At 44.5% G+C, this 19,320-nt stretch overlaps 1 protein-coding gene across 9 annotated transcripts in view; it reads right to left on the minus strand.

Annotated features, from left to right (window-relative positions):
- RIN2 (Ras and Rab interactor 2) overlaps window positions 1-19,320 on the minus strand; it is a 213,994-nt gene that overhangs the window by 50,596 nt on the left and 144,078 nt on the right. For 7 of the 9 annotated variants that reach the window (XM_059705433.1, XM_059705435.1, XM_059705432.1 and 4 more), the window contains one exon: window positions 16,432-16,532. The exons of 1 other annotated variant lie outside the window; for it this stretch is intronic. In XM_059705433.1, coding sequence (XP_059561416.1) covers window positions 16,432-16,532 — 101 coding nt within the window. Of the gene's footprint in view, window positions 1-16,037; window positions 16,206-16,431; window positions 16,533-19,320 lie in introns of those variants that run through there. One more of the 9 variants, XM_059705438.1, reaches the window with a different exon arrangement.

The following is a 19,320-nucleotide window of genomic DNA, read 5'->3' on the forward strand; positions in this document are numbered from 1 at the left end:
TTCTAATGCAGTGAGGCAGGATGGTAACAAGCTAGGGAAATTCCTTGGCAAGTAGCATGGGGAAACTGAGACAGCTAGCTGAACAAAGTGTCAGAGCAATTTACCAACAGTTACAGAAGGTCACCTCCTGTAGATCACATCTAGGCCTTAGTTGCATTTCAGTCCAGGCCCAGAAAAGCAGCAGAAGCAGGTGGGCAACGCTAGGACCAGCTGCATTGTCTAATAACTTCGGCCCTGGTACTGACCAATCAGTAGAGATCTTGTCACTGAAAGGGCACACCTGGAAAACTGATGAATATTCTGCTGAAACCCTCCCTGGAGATCTCCCCTAAAATTCCCACCTGCGAGAAAGAGATAAAGCCCTCAAGACAAAGGATGCTAGCGCAGGCTCTTTGAGTATGCTCATGCCTTTCCTTTCTCTGGCACGAACTTTCTCCTAAACTTAAAGGATCCCCATGAGACTTGCAACCAGGGGAGCAATGGGCAGCAGCAGCTTGTCCCAGGCTAACCCCCTGAACCTGTCTCCAAGGCCCCCTTTCCTCTGACTTCCCAGTGAGCTAAAGCAGCCCAGCTTATAGTGTTGCTTCTTCTATGCTGCGCCCTTCCCTGTTTCGCTATCCCCAGCTTGAATAAACGTTCCCTCTCAGTCACCTGGACTTGTGCTGTGAAATCTTTCCTGCACGAAGTCAAGAACCCACACACTACCGGCTGGCCCTAGGCAGCCCCGCTCAGGGCCAGGTCCCCTTTCCAGTAATAGTAGGACAGGCAGAAAGCCACTAGGCCTAGTTTTAGTAAGTTTCACAGGATCAGATTCATCTCGGAGAAACCAATAACTTGCAGCCATTTCTAAACGATGCTCTCTCTCGCTCTAAAACAGAATTCCAGAGGATGGCGTAATCTATCAATGCAGCTTCTCGTGACCAGGTACTCAGGAAGCTCCCTTGCACCTCTCAGTACACCACCCCCTCTCCCCAGGCTCCATCCCAAACAACACAGCAGGGGTAGACTTTGACTCTACTGGCCAGTGTGATTTTTCAAATCTCTATATAAAAACCTAAACAACTGTTAAGACTGGTTGCTACGACATGCACTGACCACCAGGCGGCAGACACTCAACACAGGAGCTGCCCCCTGGTGGTCAGTGCGCTCCCACAGCCAACCTCCCATGGCTGGCCAACCTCCCACTGTCCCTCCCCAAGGCCGGCCTGGCTGAGGGACCCCACTCTTGCACAAATTTGTGCACGGGGCCGCTAGTTAATAATTGACAAAGCGATACATAAAACACATAAAACTGTGATATCAGGTTGTTTCTGTGGAAAAAACACTGGTGTATTAAATATAGTTGACAAACTTCTCTATGTAAGAATATAATATATAGATAATATTGTATCAGTATATAAAAATCCTGTTTTGTTGAATAGCAAAAATAAAGTTTAAGAGAACTAAGATATAAAGCAAAATGACAAGTCCTTACTATCAACAAGGCTGGTATACGTCCATGTATAAGGTCTTAGCACTGGCACAGGGCTCTGGATGGCTCTGTGCTCAGTGTCAGGACACGGGGACAAAACGAGTAGGGCCCCCAAACCTTCTCCACGTGAGTCAAAAACACACCTTCATTAAGCTGAGCGATTATATATTTTAAGTGGGCAATTTGTATCCACAGCCATGATAAGATGTACTTGATTTTTTTTGAAGGATACGACTGGTTTCAATTAAATATGCAAAGAGTACTAAGAATTTTCCTGTCTACAGCAGACTGCCTACTAAGAATTTTCCTGTCTACAGCAGACTGCCTGATCAAAGTTCAACTAAAGAGAGTGGTACAGTTAATTAAGAACTTCTGGAAGCCTCTCACAGAATGAGTGGCAAGTCCTCTTGGAACTGAATCAGGTGGAAGGGGCCTCTGATCAAGTAATGCTCCCCGAACCCTCGTTCCACGCTTCTCGGGCTCCCTCGGTGTGTGCGTGTGCGGGTGTGGGTACTTAGCACAAACACGATCCCATCTGCCCTGGAATCTGGTACATTTGTGAACTGCCTTCTTGTTCTGTTTTGTTCCTACTTGCGGAGTTAATGGGCTCTGTAGATTGAGTCACCTGGAGACGGCTGGCTGGCTGAGTCAGCAGAACCGGGTGGAGGGCAGAACATCACAGCCTCCTAAAATGCACTTGGCCTGGCCCTTTCTCCTTCCCTGCTCCCCATGCCTGGCCCCAGGCACCACCCTTGGTCTCCAATATCAGACTTTACAAAGGTGTGGGAGGGAATTCTCTTCTTGGGAGGGCATCCCTGCTTGTGCCGCCTGCTCCAGCCAGGCCAATCCCAGTGTTGGATGCAGGACTGAGTAGTAATCCACAAGGGCTGCCCTGGATTTGGAATTTGAAGGAATGAGTGGCAGGCTCCACCCGAGCCTTACCTTCCCAGGCTGTACCTGGATTTCCAGCAAAGTGTCCCTGAAAACCCTTAGGAAAGACTCAGTGCTCTTCAGCCTGAGGGCTGGTTCCCTGAAGGTCCCAGTGAGCCTACCAGACTTAAGAAGACCAATAGTTTTTTCCTTGTTTACAAGGTAAATGCCTAATAAACAGCCATAGAATAAATCAAGACAAATTGATGGGGCTAATTACTATCAATAGGATGTTAACTGCATCAACAAAACAAAACAAAACAAAACAAAACAAAGCAAAACAAAAATAAACAAAAGCAGAGCCCAGTGTTCCAAGTTGCCTTTGCCTAGGACCTAATTACGGCTAAGTTTCATCACATTGCCTGTCTCCCTAACATAGTGGTCGGCAAACCGCGGCTCGCGAGCCACATGCGGCTCTTTGGCCTCTTGAGTGTGGCTCTTTCACAAAATACCACATGCGGCCGCGCACGTACAGTGCAAAGTTGACTTAAAACTTTAAGTAAAGTTTATTAAGTTAATTGTAGGGAACGTTGTGGAGTGAAAGAAGATGTTGAGAAAGGTATGGTGAGATGGTTTGGACATATAGAGAGGATGAATGAAAGGAGACAGACGAAACAAGTATGCAAGACGAGTGTGGATGGGAGAGTTGGAAGGGGTCGACCTCAGCGAACGTACCTCAATCAGATTGAGGACGTTTTTAGCAAAGGCCAGTGTAGGAGTACCCAAATTAAGTTAATAATAATGTACCTACCTATATAGTTTAAGTTTAAAAAATTTGGCTCTCAAAAGAAATTTCAATCGTTGTACTGTTGATATTTGGCTCTGTTGACTAATGAGTTTGCCAACCACTGCCCTAACATAAAGAGCTGCTATAAGGTGAAGAAACTTTGTAGATTAATTCTAATATTTTATAACTTCTCGATGCTATTAAAAATTGACAACATTTCTCAAAGAGTGCTGCATATACCAAGGCAGTACATGAGAGCATGGTTTTTATTTGAATATCCAGGACTTATTTTAATAGTTACTTGTATTTAGTGGATGGTGGAGATATTAAATTTACTTTCCCCCCCAATTTTCCATCTTAATCATTTTAAGTATACAGTTTGGGGGTATCACACATAATCATATCATTGTACAAGCATCACTACCACTCATCTCCAGATCTGTTTTCTCTTGCAAAACTGAAACTTTAAACTTATTAAACAACTAGAGGCCTGATGCACAAAATTCGTGTAAGAGTAGGCCTTCCTTCCCCCCGACTGCCGGCACCGGCTTCCCTCTGGCACCCGGGACTTGGGCTTCCCTCGCAGCCCCAGCTTCATCCAGAGGGACATCTGGTCTAATTAGCATATTACACTTTTATTATTATAGATAACTCTGAGTTCCCCACTCCTCCCATTCCAGGCAACCACCATTCCAGTTTCTGTCTCTATGATTTTGACTACTCTAAGAACCTTATATAAGAGGACTCATACAGTGTTTGTCTTTTCATGACTGGCTTACTAAATTTACTTTTTATTTATTTATTTTTTAAAATATACTTTTATTGGACTCTCATAGCCAGTTAGCCTGGAGGTCAAATCACCCCCGGTATTGCCGACAACAATCAAGGCTTAACTACAACAAGACCGTGCACAAAGACCACTAGGGGGTGCACCAAGAAAGCATATAAAATGCGGAGACAAAGAAACAGGACAAAACTGTCAATGGAGGATATTGAGTTCAGAACCACACTTTTAAGGTCTCTTAAGAACTGTCTAGAAGCCGTCGATAAATGTAGTGAGATCCTCAAGAAATCTAATGAGACCCTCGATGTTATGATAAAGAACCAACTAGAAATTAAGCATACACGGACTGAAATAACGAATACTATACAGACTCCCAACAGCAGACCAGAGGAGCGCAAGAATCAAGGCAAAGATTTGAAATTCAAAGAAGCAAAAAACACCCAACCAGAAAAGCAAAATGAAAAAAGAATACGAAAATAGTGTAAGGAGCCTCTGGGACAGCTTCAAGCGTACCAACATCAGAATTATAGTGGTGCCAGAAGACGAGAGAGAGCAAGATACTGAAAACCTATTTGAAGAAATAATGACAGAAAACTTCCCCCACCTGGTGAAAGAATAGACTTACAGGTCCAGGAAGCACAGAGAACCCCAAACAAAAGGAATCCAAAGAGGACCACACCAAGACACATCATAATTAAAATGCCAAGAGCAAAAGACAAAGAGAGAATCTTAAAAGCAGCAAGAGAAAGAAACTCAGTTACCTACAAGGGAATACCCATACGACTGTCAGCGGATTTCTCAACAGAAACTTTGCAGGCCAGAAGGGAATGGCAAGAAATATTCAAAGTGATGAATACCAAGAACCTACAACCAAGATTACTTTATCCAGCAAAGCTATCATTCAGAATTGAAGGTCAGATAAAGAGCTTCACAGATAAGGAAAAGCTAAAGGAGTTCATCACCACCAAACCAGGATTATATGAAATGCTGAAAGGTATCCTTTAAGAAGAGGAAGAAGAAGAAAAAGGTAAAGATACAAATTATGAACAACAAACATGCATCTATCAACAAGTGAATCTAAGAATCAAATGAACAAATAATCTGGTGATCATAATAGAATCAGGGACATAGAAAGGGAATGGACTGACTATTCTTGGGGGGGAAAGGGGTGTGGGAGATGCGGGAAGAGACTGGACAAAAATCGTGCACCTAAGGATGAGGACAGTGGGTGGGGAGTGAGGGCAGAGGGTGGGGTGGGAACTGGGAGGAGGGGAGTTATGGGGGGAACAAATGTAATAATCTGAACAATAAAGATTTAATTTAAAAAATATATATGCTTTTATTGATTTCAGAGAGGAAAGAAGAGGGAGAGAGAGAGAGAGAGGGAGATAGAAACATCCATGATGAGAGAGAATCATTGATCGGCTGCCTCCTGCATGCCCCACACTGGGGATCAAGCCCACAAGTGGGGCATGTGACCTGACCGGGAATCGAACCGTGACCTCCTGTTGCACAGGTAGATGCTCAACCACTGTGCTATACCAGCCGGGCCTGAATTTACTTTTTAAAATAAATGTAGATGGCGAGTCAATTTAAAGAAATAGGCAATTAACAGTAAAGATGCTGTATGAGTAAAAGAAAAACTGTAACACAACAGAGGAAATTTGGGATAAGATAATTTGGATTAGAACATAATATTTTTCCTGTATTAATGTTTATAAACCTCCCTCTTAGATTCCAGGGGGAAGATAGCCCTGAAAAATGTATCTTTGTGCCACTGCTCAGCCCCTCTTTCCAGTGTTCAAGCTGTTCTTGAGGGTCTATTGCTATAACTGGCCCCTAACCTACCTGTCAAAATCAAGCTCAGATCCTGTGTCCTCCCCTGTCTCCTGTAGCTGCAAGTGAACTTTAGGCACAGGTAATTCTTTTACCCATTTTGTTTACACCTCTGGGGCACTCACCCCATTTTATGAGGCATTATATATATGTGCTTCTCTCTCTCACTAGCCTGGCTCTATTCAGGCCTGACCAGGGCAGGCATTGATTAAATGACTGCTGCACATGAGCAGGGGCTGGGGAGGAGGTGATCTGCAGACAACAGATTTGTTCCTGCGAGTGAAGAAGGGGAGAAGCTCAGTGGACAAAGAGAAACATGGTGGGCACTGGGTCTCCCTTAGCTCCTTTCTGCACCCCCCCCCCCCATAACCTCTGATTCAGGCCTTTCCTCAGCCAAGTCCCAACAATAGAATCACCTGGCTGCTCAGTTTCAGTCTCAGGAGACAAAGCGTTCTTGTCTCCGTGTTTATCAGGACATGGGTGGCAAAAATCCCCTCAGCTACCAAGTGCTCCCCCCACCCTTGAGCCATCCTAAGGTCTGGGGTGAGAAAACAAAGCAACCCAAATCCTTCCAAAACAACAAATCCAAACTTTTAGCATCTCCTTCCTCTTTGCTCATGAATTTCCTTTACGCACAGCCCCTCTCCAACTCCCCGTCAACCAGCAAGGGGTGGCTCTGGGTATAAAAGTCAATGCTGAGTTTGAGCCTAGAACTGTAACTGTAGCCCACTGACACAGGGCATTGGTGATCAGTGCTCCAACATTGGCAATGAGATTTAGGTTCCAACAAAAGAACTGATCACACCAGCCGGCTGACCACTGAAAAAGGTAGGAGTACTAGTAAATAGTACTGACAGGAAAGCTGCCTTAGGTTAAGGCAGGTGCAGGGAGTGAGGTATGGAAAAACCCAAAGTGGGAACCACACCAGCAACAAGGGGGTGGGTGTGGGGGGCTTTAGCAGCCAGTTATCAATGAGTTCTCATTTCCTGCACATGTAAATGCATTAACATTAAAATGCTAACTTTTGGCCCTGGCTGGTGTTGCTCGGTGGTTAAAGTGTCAGCCCACTCACTGAAGGGTCTCAGGTTTGATTCGCGATCAAGGTCACATACCTGGGTTGCGGTTCACTCCCCACCCCAGATCGGGACCAGTGGGGAGGCAACCAGTTGGTGTCAATGTGTGTCTCTTACATAGATGTTTCTCTCCCCCCTCTCCCCCCTTCTGTCCTTCCCTTCCACTCTCTCTGCAAAGCAATGGGAAAAAATATCCTCAGGTGAGATTACAAAAGAAAGCTAACTTTTGTAAGGCATGTCATAGTTTCCATCTAGTCAACCCCCGATTCTAGTCTTCCCTCAGCCTCATAATCTTCGATGGCTAATGGAAAGAGCATCTGTCGGCAGACGTGAATCAAAGCCTCAGTTGCTTACTGATACCTGAAAGGCCTTGATCTGTTACTACATGTCATTTAGCCTCAGTTTCCCCGTCTCTAAAGATAGATTATTGTTGGGGAAATAAGGGAATATGGTACTAAAACAAAATCTGAAAAGAACTGATTCTAAGAGCCTGGACTATCTTGAGAACGCTGAGTAAAAATTCTGCTTAGTAGAGTTTCCAGAATGTCTCTTTAATTGTCTCCTAATTTTAGAAATCCATAAAAACGAAGCAAAGCAATGTGTTTCCATCCTAGGACACGAAGACTATTCTATAAACAAAATTCCGGAGCTAGTTTTGTCATTTTAATGGCAACCTTTTTTGAGGGTGGCTCCTGGCAGGCCCTTGAGGCTGGAGCCATCTCCATCCTTGGTAGATCTAGACCCAACCTATACTCTGGTGCTGGCCATCCTCAACATTCAGATGGAAAGAAAAAAGAATGAAAGGCTACTTCTCTTGATATTTTTAAATTAAAATTTCCCACCCATCTCTCACCTCTCTGGGGCCTCCCTTCCTCATTCTGCTGGTGCTGAGCCTTCAGCTGTGTCCCAGCCTCACGAAGCCTTTTCACATGACGCTGCCTCAACCTGCTGCCAGGGCAGGAAGGTGCAGCCCAGGACGTGGCACTACTATGGAGGGTTCAGGATTCCAGCTACAAGAGGCCAATGAAGAGGTGTCTTAAGAGCTAAGGACCAGACAGAAGTTGGAGTCCTGGAGCAGTAAATCCTTGTGTATACAGGAAGAAGAAAGCAAACACAGCCCAAATGGCAAGCAGTGGCGAAGATGCCAGGCTGGGTCGAAGCTGGATCCAGGGCCTCCAGGACTGGGAGAAGAGAAGTGATGGATCTGTGATCAGTGGTTTCTGAAAATATATTAATAGAAAAGGCCTCTTATGTAGAGAGACAGAGAAAACAACAGCTCATACTGAAGAGATCCGTCTGATAAAAATTTCTGGTACAGGGACCAATTCTAATTTTTGTTAAACACATATACATACACAGAGCAAACAAAGAATTCCCAGAAAACCTTCCATTTCAAAGATACCTAGTGGTTGATGTCCAGTGATTTCTTAATCACATTCAATCATGAAAACAGTTCTTTAGAATCTTTGAGGCTGAATTACACGCTTACTGTGTAGTACTTAAACTGGGAGAAGAAGGGAAGTAAAAATTCATTCTGGCTAAAGAAGGGGCATTGGCTAGTTTCTCGGTTTATTGCTGAGAAATTAGCAGGTGAGTTGAGGAAACTTACCCACCACCCAAGATGGGAAAAGCAATGGGCAGAGGTCTCGGGTAGGCAATATTCTTGTAAGGATCCTGGCCTGTTTACCTACATTGTGAGAGATAGTACAGGCCATCCTTCTATCTCCTATTTGAGGTGAAAATGTTAGAAATTAATGATAGAACTGGGCTTGGGACCACTTCTCTGACTTGTGCAGTTTACTGACCCCACAGCAGTGGATATGCCAATCCCTTGGGACCTTTTTTGTCCTCTTAAATTCCAAAAGGAAAATGACTGACATATTTCGCATCGCAGATTTTATTCCTGCACGGCTAAGGACTGCTGCTTTCGGAGGGAGGAGGCCTCGACTTCTTAAAAAAGGTTTCTAAAACCATGTCGCAGGGCATTTGCGAAAAACTTTCAGGACCTTCGGCGATTTTTAAGTTCTGTCTACTGAGGGCTGGGAAGAGAGAACAGCACGGAAATGGGAACAAAAATGTGTGTCTGCCTCCGGGGACAAGGCACTGCCATTTTCACAAGAGGAGGAAGATTTGGTGCCTGTTTCTTTTTTTTGTTTTTTTTTTTGCTTATGAACTTCCTCTCGTGGACTCTTCAGCGAAGGCTGAAAAGGGCAGATATGGAGCCAACGCTGGCAGGGACCTTCATTCATTCCTGTAAAACTAAGAAATGAAACAAAGAACCTGTTGTCCCAGGCACCCCTGCAGCTGAAAACAGGAGAAGGCGCCAGGCGGCTCCCAGTCTTGGCCCACTGACCTTGAGCCTAAGCAGCGGCATGCACCAGGCTTCACAAATTGGCAAGCATTTCGTGGATTTGCAATTGTTGGCCTTTAAGTGCCTTTGATTACACTGGTGTTATTTCATAGCTGGATTCAGTCCGTACTGCACTCTAACCAAGCAGATATTTAGTGGCAGAATCAACTACCAACATAGCAAGGCAAGGTCTGTAAAGGGTAAAATAGATCTACCTTAGAGTGCGCCCTGTGAAAATTGTGTGTACCTAGGGGAGCCAGCCTAGGATACACTGCGGATTTCCAGGATGCTAAAAACACACACACACTGGTAAGTCAGTGAAATCATGTGTGATCTACCATTTAAATGCACAGAAAAACAAGGAAAGGATACATACAAGGCAAAGAAATCAGACAGCCAACAAGCTAACAGGCCCCTGGCTCAGGGCTTGGGCACATCCTAAGGTCCCCCAGCATCTGAGAGCAGCCCACTCTCCTGGGACAGTCGCACCCAGTGATGGCGAACCTATGACACGCGTGTCAGAGGTGACACATGAACTCATGTTTTTGGTTGATTTTTCTTTGTTAAATGGCATTTAAATATATAAAATAAGTATCAAAAAAGAAGTCTTTGTTTTACTATGGTTGCAAATATCAAAAAATTTCTATATGTGACACGGCACCAGAGTTAAGTTAGGGTTTTTCAAAATGCTGACACGCCGAGCTCAAAAGGTTCGCCATCACTGCTCGCACCTGTCCGAAAGGTTGGTTTTTGTGTGTGTGCGTGTTTTTTTTTTTTTTCCTTTCCTGTGAGCTCCAGTCTGGTTCAATAGGTCAGGAGAGGCTCACAGCATTTGCTACATAATAGCAATTATATTTTGCAGTATCTCAGGCCCCTTGAAAAAAGTGTCTGGTGTTATCAAAGTTTATTGTTTCTTCTTGCACACGATCTATTTCTAAGAACTGTAAGTGTACAGTCCCATAATTCTTGGAAATTTGTTGGTGCCTGCCTGTCCATATTCTTTCTCAAAGAATATCTGATGGGAAACAGAAGAGAGAAACTCTGTGACTTGGGTAGGGATTGTGTTCGGAGAGGCAGCTGAAAATCTACTCATCTGAAACACCCAAGTCACACCAGAGACACGGCTGCTCTTTCCTCCAGTGGGGAGGGGTGGGCATCGCTTTGTTCAAGCCAGGAGGTTATGTAGCGGAAACAGTTTTGCAAAAAGACATTTTCCTACCGTGCCCACTGAAGACGGTCTGCTGTGACTAGCTTGGTCAATTGCCCGAAAGGTGTTTTCTGATTTCAAGCCACCAGGAGTGTTTGGAATATGAGTGTTTGGAATATGATTTCAAGGGATTCTATGAGATTGTCTAACTCTTTGCTCCTACTGTTACCAATGCAGCAACAATTAAGTTCAACTTAAAGAAAATATTTATTGAGTGGGTGCTATTTGCCAAAACACCTAGACCAGTGGTTCTCAACCTGTGGGTCGCGACCCCTTTGGCGATCGAACGACCCTTTCACAGGGGTCGCCTAAGACCATCCTGCATATCAGATATTTACATTACGATTCATAATAGTAGCAACATTACAGTTATGAAGTAGCAACGAAAATAATTTTATGGTTGGGTCACAACATGAGGAACCGTATTTACAGGGCCAGAAGATGGAGAACCACTGACCTAGACAGTGGAGCCTGAAGTTTTATACAACCTAAGGGAGAAAGAACTGTAAACAAGCATCCTATAATGGAATGAGTACATAATAGAGGAATATACTAGGTGCCCTGGGGACCTTGAGGAGGAAGCAGGTCATTCCAGGTAGGAGGTTGTTTGGTCCGTCTTAATTGGTGAGACCTATTATATTAGGGAAGGTGTGTTTTTTTGTTTTTGTTTTTTGTTTTTAAAGAACATGTAAGATTTCTTTTTTATTATTATTACCGAAGTAGAACTTTACACTGTGCAAAAAGAACAATGCAAAAATATGAAACTAAATACGACCATGAACCCACACCTGAGACAAAACCGCTTTTGATTGTTTGCTTGCTCTCTTATTTCTTTGCCTGGGTGTGTGTCTTTTTAATGCCTGGAAACCATGATGAATGAAGAGAGGTATTTCTATGTTGTGACTCAAGTACTTATCTCAGTGCTGTGGGACTCAGGAGTGGGGACTCTCCAGTTTTAGCAGCGCATCATTTTACAATTTTCACATGTCTAGTCTAAGTTCCAGGCTAAAGTCATGGGAATTCTGAGCTAGCAGCCAGTTCACTGGTTCATATTTATGGAAACCGTAACTTTATACAAAGGATTATCGAGGGTCAGGGGGCGAAGGAGATGAAAAGAGAAAATAACCTAGAAATTATGAGAAAAGTACAAATATATATGTACTTCTATTATTTATATTTCTGCTTATGAATCTTAGATCATAAACTCATAGCAAAACAAACAAAACCCAGTGAATTTCTTCCCATCTTTTAGATTTGCTTGCTTTACTTTGTTCAATATGCAGAAATATTATATGCAGAAATATTCACCATGCCATGAATTGGTTTGGTCAAGGCCATTAGCTGCATGATAACTAAGAAACATATGTGCCTAAATCTGATATAACTATCTTTGGAACTTAAATCTTCTAAGCTTAGAATAAATCTGCATCTATCCAATAGTTTTCCATATTAAAAAAAATATGTCCTCCATTTCAGTGACTTTGAATACAGAATTTAATGTCACTTTATATTATTTCTTCCCATCTTTTCCTTTTTAAACATCAGATAAAAAGTGACTATTCTTTGTTGATTTATACCAACTTTTACTCTTCTAAGGATTTTGGGGAGTGTATATGAGGTCATTAGGAAGCAAGTTCAAGTCATTGATGCAAAAATCATTTTGCATTTTGTCTTCTTGCACAGTATCTGTGCCTCATCAGTGTTAGTCAGCAAAACAAATCTTTTCCTCTTTTCCATACTTGGACTGATGAGGAAGTGGGGCTTGAATGTAGGGGAAAGAGATTCTGGTCTCTCTTCTTTTCTAGGGAGGATGCTTAAGGCCTGTCACACAATTTCAATTTTTTTTTTTTTTTTTAATGCACTGGCTGGGATCCCCTAATTGCTTGACAAGGGTGAAGTCTTTTTTATACAAGAGGCTTCTGATGCTCGAATACTTTTAGAAGATCCAAAGGGCTAGCACCTTTCATTCGTCCGATCAACACACCGATTGAGTGGATGCTACATGACAGACACTATTCTAGGCACTGGAAAAAACAGCACCAGACACAGACCAAGCCCGTGCTGTCAAAAACGCCCACCTTCTAGTGCCGGGAGGCAGAAAATGCACAATTACTCAAGTGAATATATTTCAGGTCTGCACAAGTTCTAGAAAGAAAAATAAAGCCAGCTAAGGTGACAGAAGAAAGGCAGGGTCCAAGGGGGAATGCTTCCTGGAGGAAGGGCATTCCAGGCAGAGGGAACAGCAAGCACAAAGGCTGCTTAGCAAGAAGCTGGCGCGCCTGGAGCAGAGCGCTGAAGGGGAAGAGACGGTAAGAGAAGAGATGGTGAGGGGATGTGAGTCATATCCTGTGGGGACTCCGAAGGCCATGGTGGGGATTTTGGTTTTCAATGAAAAACTACTGAAGGGCTTTGAACAGGAGTGACATGACGTGGATTTAAATGAACTAAAGTCAGATCAGTTTCGATGCTGCTTAGCTAACGCCCAGAGAAGGGGGGAGGGGTGAAAGTAGAGACAACAGGCAGGGTTCTACTGTCGTGGTGCTGGTGAAAAGTGGTCCGATCCTGGATCTAAGTTAAAGGTAGAGATGCCAGGATTTAGAGATGGATGGGAGGACGTCAGGAAAGAAGGAGAGGCACCAGGGATGACTGAGGGCCCAAGCACCTGGAGGCATGGTCACTGGGACAGGAAGACCAGGGAAGAAGCAGGTCTGTGAAGGGAACCAAGGGTTCGTCTTGGTCTTTTTAAGTTTGAGCTCCCAAAGGTCAGGCTGAGTGGGCAGCTGGATGCAAACGTCTGGATTCCAAGAGAGGACAGGCCTAGGGATGCAAGTCGGGAATCACGGATACACAGACGTATTCAAGCCGCGGGACTGACTGAAATTACCTAGGAAATTAGAGATCTCTTTCAGTAAACCATGCATGTGTTTACCACGTGCCAGCACCGGGTGAAGTCCTTCGCAGCTGTGCATTCACTTAATCTTCCTAACAACTCTGAGGCCAGGTTCCATCATTATCCTCACTTCACCGAGGCAGAGATGCTTCTGTGTCTTCCTCGAGGGTGGTGGGGGAGGGAAGAGGAGATGTGTGAAGAGGAGAGGCTCAAGGAGTGAGCTCTGGGTGCTCCAGGGTTAGGGGGTCAAGAAGATAAGCAGGAGCCAGTCAGGAGCCTCGAAGCAGCAGCTGGTGAGGGGAGAGAAACCAGGGCTCATGGCATCCCAGAAGCCAAGCCAAGCAAGTGTCCCAGGCAGGGAGGGTGGGTCTTCCGTGTCAGACGATGCCGGTAGGTCAGGTGAGCTGAAGTGGGAACTGACTATTGGGCGGAAAAAAGGGACACCAGCACTCTCGCTAACCTGGTTTTGAAATTCACTCCCTCCCATTTTGAATGCAGGCAAAAAAAATCTCAGCAGCTGAAGCTTTGTCCCCAACCAAAACTCTAGATGTTTCCATGATCTGCGCAGAAGTATTGCTTATTCTCTTCTCCGCTTCCAGAGGACAGCGGCTCCTAGTCCCACTGCCAGACCCCATCATTCGATGTGTTAATAAAGAAGCACCAATGCTATGAAACCATGCATTTTTACATTCTAACCATTGTATCCCACTATAATTGTTTTCCCCTCGTCCTCCATATTTTACTTTATGCATTCAAAATATTAATCTGCAAAGGGGTTCATAATACAAGAAGAGGTCAGATCTCAAGCTCATCTCACTATTAACCACGAAAGAGCAACGAAAAGCCAATGCAGGTTGGGGAACAGCGATTTCTAACCTAGGGCACCGGCCTGACACTTAATCCAGCATTCAACAAACTAGGGAACCACAGACACTTCCTGGTGACTGTGGGTGGAGTGGGTGAGGTCATATCACAGCTCACACTCACCAACCATGAGGCTGCAAAAGGCCCCTCACTGCCAGGCATCTGTGCAGCCACCAGAACACGCCCAGTTAAGGTCCTGAGGGGCCGACTGCTTCTTCTCTCTCCAGTGTTCCCACTGGAGGCGGCCCTGCCTGCTTCCCTGCGACCACCCACAGCTCTGCTCCGCCTTCACTGTGGAAACAACACCATGTCCTCCATCCCCTCCTCTGGGTTATCCGTCCCTCCTGACGTCATTGGCAAAATGGAGGAACTGACAGCAAAGTCACCAATCCACGCTTCTAAAACTCAGCGAGAGACGCCAGCACAGAAGCCATAGCCTTCTTAGTCAGACTTTTACCACAAAATACGGGTCCCTCATCAGCAGAAAGAGGGTCACACAGTGCAGTTAGGAGCTTCAATGAGTTCCAGCTGTAATGCATTTAGAACAGTGACTGGCACGTGGTAAACACCATAGGCATTGTTAAATCAAGACAATCTTGCCTTTTTTCCCTTTCTTTCCCATCAAGGAAAGTGCCAAGTAAAATGCCTCTGAAGTTTTATACAATCAGTGTTAACCAACATAGCATTCAAGAATACATATTGACCTGATAAAACCAAGTTACAGTCACTCTTCAATTTAAAAAGAAAAGACTAGCAGCGATGTTAAAGATTAAATGAAGGCCCAGCTCTCCCACTTCAATGCCCACGCAGTCAGAGACCAAGCTGTTGCCAGCCCTTAGCACATTATTACTCCTTCCAGCAAGCCTAGCATCTCCATGGCTTATATGTAGGAAGGGTCCTGTCCTCTGCAGAGTCTGGGGTTCACCTTGTAGTATTATGTTTCCTGGATGTAGGAAATCAGTGCTATGAACTCTCTCTTCTTTACTTTTTTGTCATCAGCCGAGACTCCCAATTTATTTTTAGCTTAGTAATGTAAAGGGTAAGGAGAAATCCCCTGGCGAAAGTTCCACGGAGTTTAAAACTACTCTGAATGGGAGGTGGAAAGAGAATCAGAAATCATGGTGTACTTGTCCAGATTATGGGGGGAAAGTTCACCAATCAAAGCCATTCACATTGAAATCAAGAGAAATTATAAAATGCCTAGTTCCGCTCCAAGTGGCTTGGGGGCCACCTGGTCTACCCCTGTCATTTTGTGGAGAAGGAAACGTAAGGCAGAATGTCCACAGCTACGGGAGAATACAGTTCCTCCAGAGACATAGGAGTTAAAGCACCACCTTACAGCTGCCAAGTGGGATTGCCACTCTCCCCTTGGGCTAGGGCAGGGAACAAGTCCTGCCAGTTTAAAATTTGCCTGGACAACCAAACCCAGCTGGTTCCCCTGCCTGCCTTTGCAGTTCGACTCCTGCCTGTCTCAAGACTTGCAAGCAAATCCAACTGGGTGAAGCTCACCCTCACCCTGCACAGGCAGCCTCAACCCCATTTCCTGGGGAAAAGGGCACACAGATCACAAACCTGGCCTCTCAAGCACCAACTGTCCATGCCGTTCAGCCGTCAGTATATTCTGTTGTTTTGCTAGCAATGAATTACACGGTCCAAGAGCTGGATGAGGTTTGACAAGCTCCTCCAACCTGCCACCCCCACCCTGATCTGGCACCTCTATTCTCCAGATAAAGATCAGTCCCTTACTACCTACTCTGATCCATGAAATACGTTCACAAATATCATGCTTAACCAGGACAACACACTGCCTCCCCTTTCTTAGTCATTTACAATCACATCCAACTATCAGAACGCGGGGCTGCACCGCAGGCTAACCGCTATGGTGGGTGCTGGGGGTTTTCTGACCTGAGAACGCAAAATGAGTCCATCCTCTGAGCGCTCCCCTGTAAACCTCCTGGAGACTGATACAGGCTACACTGAGTTCTATTTTGCGCACGGAGGATCCGGCTGCGTTATTGTTTCCATCACTGTGAGTAGGTGGATATGGCAGATAGAATTTTAGGTTTCCGGGTTCTGGTGCCAGGAGGAAGGGAAAGGTGGTAAAGTTCAAGTGCCTTCGCAGGGATTAAAATAAACAAGCAGACAGCTGGTTCCTAGGCCACGCCCACCTCCTCCAGGGTTTCATCTGGAGCGGCCACCACACTCCCAGTTCCCAAACTTGAGGAGCCCCGGAAAGGGCACAGTCCTCAACACGAATAGGGTCCACTTAGCTCCCGTCTCGCCGCATCGCCTCGGTCACCTGTGGGCGTCGGTGGGTTCCAGGCCATTGTCCAGGCTGACATCTGTCTGCACCATCTCCTGTTTCAGTTCTCCGATCTCCGAGGCGATCGTGTCAATAAGCTATTCAAAGACAAAAATAGTGTGACGTCAGGAAGTGGACGTGAAGAGGCGTGCCCAGGGCCTGGGGAGCTTCAGACACTTCAGTAGGGGCACGCAGATGACCATTTTTTTTTTTTTTTTTTTTTTTTTTACCATGGCTCTGTGAATTTCCTCTACTCAGAGGAAAGAAATAAAAAGGGAGGGAGCAGCTTCTTCTTAGAAAGAGGAAGAAGTTGGTTTCGGTACTGCCCTAAAAAAATAATATGACACTCAGTTTGGTTTTTCAACATGAACACAAAAAAGGAATAAGCAAATCCTGGTCAAATCAGGCCTCAACACTCATACTGTCAAGGTGAATTCCCTGGATTAAAACTTACACAATCATTATTCTGGTTACAGAAATAAGCACATTTTAAAGACATACACAGCTTGCAAAGCAATTCCCAGTGACACTAAACTTATTTCTCACTTTATTTTTATTTTTTTCTGGTCAGAGAAAACTGTTAGGGAAAAGGGAAGAGAGGGCTACATTGGGCTGGAAGTGTGTGAGTGGGTGGGTGGGTGAACCATGAGGAGAATGGAGGGGGAAAGGCGTGGTCTTTTGTCCTCTACCCACATGCTGGGCAAGGGTTACATCTGTCCCTAAAGTTTGGTCTAAATTCTTGAGCCCACATATATCCACTCATTCAGCAGACTCTTTCCTGGTTATAATTAGGCACTGTATATGTAGAGCGGCTCTTAAAGTGTGCCATTGCTCACGAATTTTTTTTAATGTTATACAAATTTACAATGTCAACACGTAATTGCTTATTTTTTAAAAATAAATATCTTAACATTTTCTTCACTTATTTTCTAATACAGCAAATATCTGTAGATATATTCGACATGAACACAGGGCTTTGAAGTCCTCCATAATTTTTAACATTGTGAAGTAGTCCTGGGACTAAAAGTTTCAGAATCACAATTCTAGCTAAAGACGTGTTGTATTGTCTCCAGCAGCTTTTATACACCCAGACTCTGGGAGAAATTTCATTTGACGGCCTAGGGCCCTTGAGTGTGGCTCTTCCTAAGCCTTAGGAGTACCCTAATTAAGTTAATAACAATGTACCTACCTATACAGTTTAAGTTTAAAAAATTTGGCTCTCAAAAGAAATTTCAATCGTTGTACTGTTGATACTTGGCTCTGTTGACTAATGAGTTTGCCGACCCTAGGCTATTCTAAATTGTTGACCCCATCAATTCATTCACTAATTCAACAGAATTCTGTGGCCACCCACTTCTTGCCAGGCACTGCAAGTATAGAGTAAGGTTGACAGTTGTCATGGAGATGATATCCTGGTGGGGTACAGACCATAGCACTTAGCAATAAGAAGTTCCAGAATGAGCCCAGCTGGTGTGGCTCAGTGGTTTAGTGGTGTGGCTCAGAAGTTACCATATAACTTCACTTATATGTAGAATCTAAAGAACAAACCACCAGGAGGTCACAGTTTGATTACTGGTCAGGGCACATGCCTAGACTGTGGGCTCCATCCCCAGTGTGGGGCATGCAGGAGGAGGCCAATCAATGATTCTCTCTCATCATTGATGTTTCTATCTTTTTCACCATTCATGGTTTCTATCTCTCTCTTCCCCTTCTTCCCTCTCTATGAAATCAATAAAAATATATTATAAAAAAAAAGAAGTTCCAGCATGAAAAAAAGAATAGGGTGATGCTACAGGGTCGAACTACTATATAGCTAGGGTGGGGTGATCAGGACAGAACTTTGAAGAAGTGGTGGATCCCTGAATGACAAGGAAGCCATGAAAAGATCAAGGGAGGAGCCCTTCACATAGAGAAAGTCCCAGAGGCTGGAGAGGCATTGTGGAAGGAGAGGCAGGCAGGAACCAGATCTCATTGGCCTTCTAGATTACAGTATCCTAGAATTTGAATTTTCGATACTAAGAACCATTGGGGGATTTTACGTAGGGGAATGGCATTTTATTTTTTTAATGTTCTATAAAGAGCGTCTTGGCTGCTGGCTAGAGATGTTTGTAAGGGCAAGAGGACAAATAGCAAGACCAGTTAGGAGGCAACTGCAGTGATCCCAGCAAAAGATGATGGTGGCTTGGACCAAGGTTGTGAGAGCAGCAGTGAAATTGGAAAGAAGGGGGGAAATCCAAGAACAATATGACATAGAAACTGAATTGAAAGATGGGGAAAAATGGGAAAGAATTAGGGTTGAGGAGGAAATTTAATTGGGCAGTGGGCAGGTTAAGTTTTAATGGAGTTGTACTAGTAATTAATTAAATTTGTTAAGTGGCTTTTGACATTCTTGATGGAGCTATTTATACATTTAGAAGTCACTGGCCTATGTGTTAGTATTTCCAAGTCCTTTGTCAGGGAGATTATCTAAGGGGAGAGTGTAGATGGAGAAGGTGTCCCCACAAATAGCTCTGTGCACTCCCAATACCTAGAGGTCAGAATGAAGGCCTCCCAAGTTTTCCATGCTTGATCCATCCCCTTTGTGTGTGACTGGGTGTGGGCTGTGGGTGGAGCTTTTAGAAGCACTGGGGCCTTGAAAGAGAAAATAACCAGGAGATCTCATTTTACACATATCCCAGTGGCAAAATCTTAAAAGTCTGATAATACTCGAGGATATGGAAAAACAGGAACCCATATGCTGCTGGGGAGTACTGCTCACAGAGTCACTCTGGAGAGGAGTTTGCAATATCTTGTAGAGTTGAAGATACACCGACCTCCTAGTTATGCACTCTAGAAAAACTCTTGCACATGGGTGCAGGGAGACCTTTATGAGAATATTTGCTGCAC

Source organism: Myotis daubentonii, chromosome 8 (genome assembly GCF_963259705.1).
Source record: "Myotis daubentonii chromosome 8, mMyoDau2.1, whole genome shotgun sequence".
NCBI lineage: Eukaryota > Metazoa > Chordata > Mammalia > Chiroptera > Vespertilionidae > Myotis > Myotis daubentonii.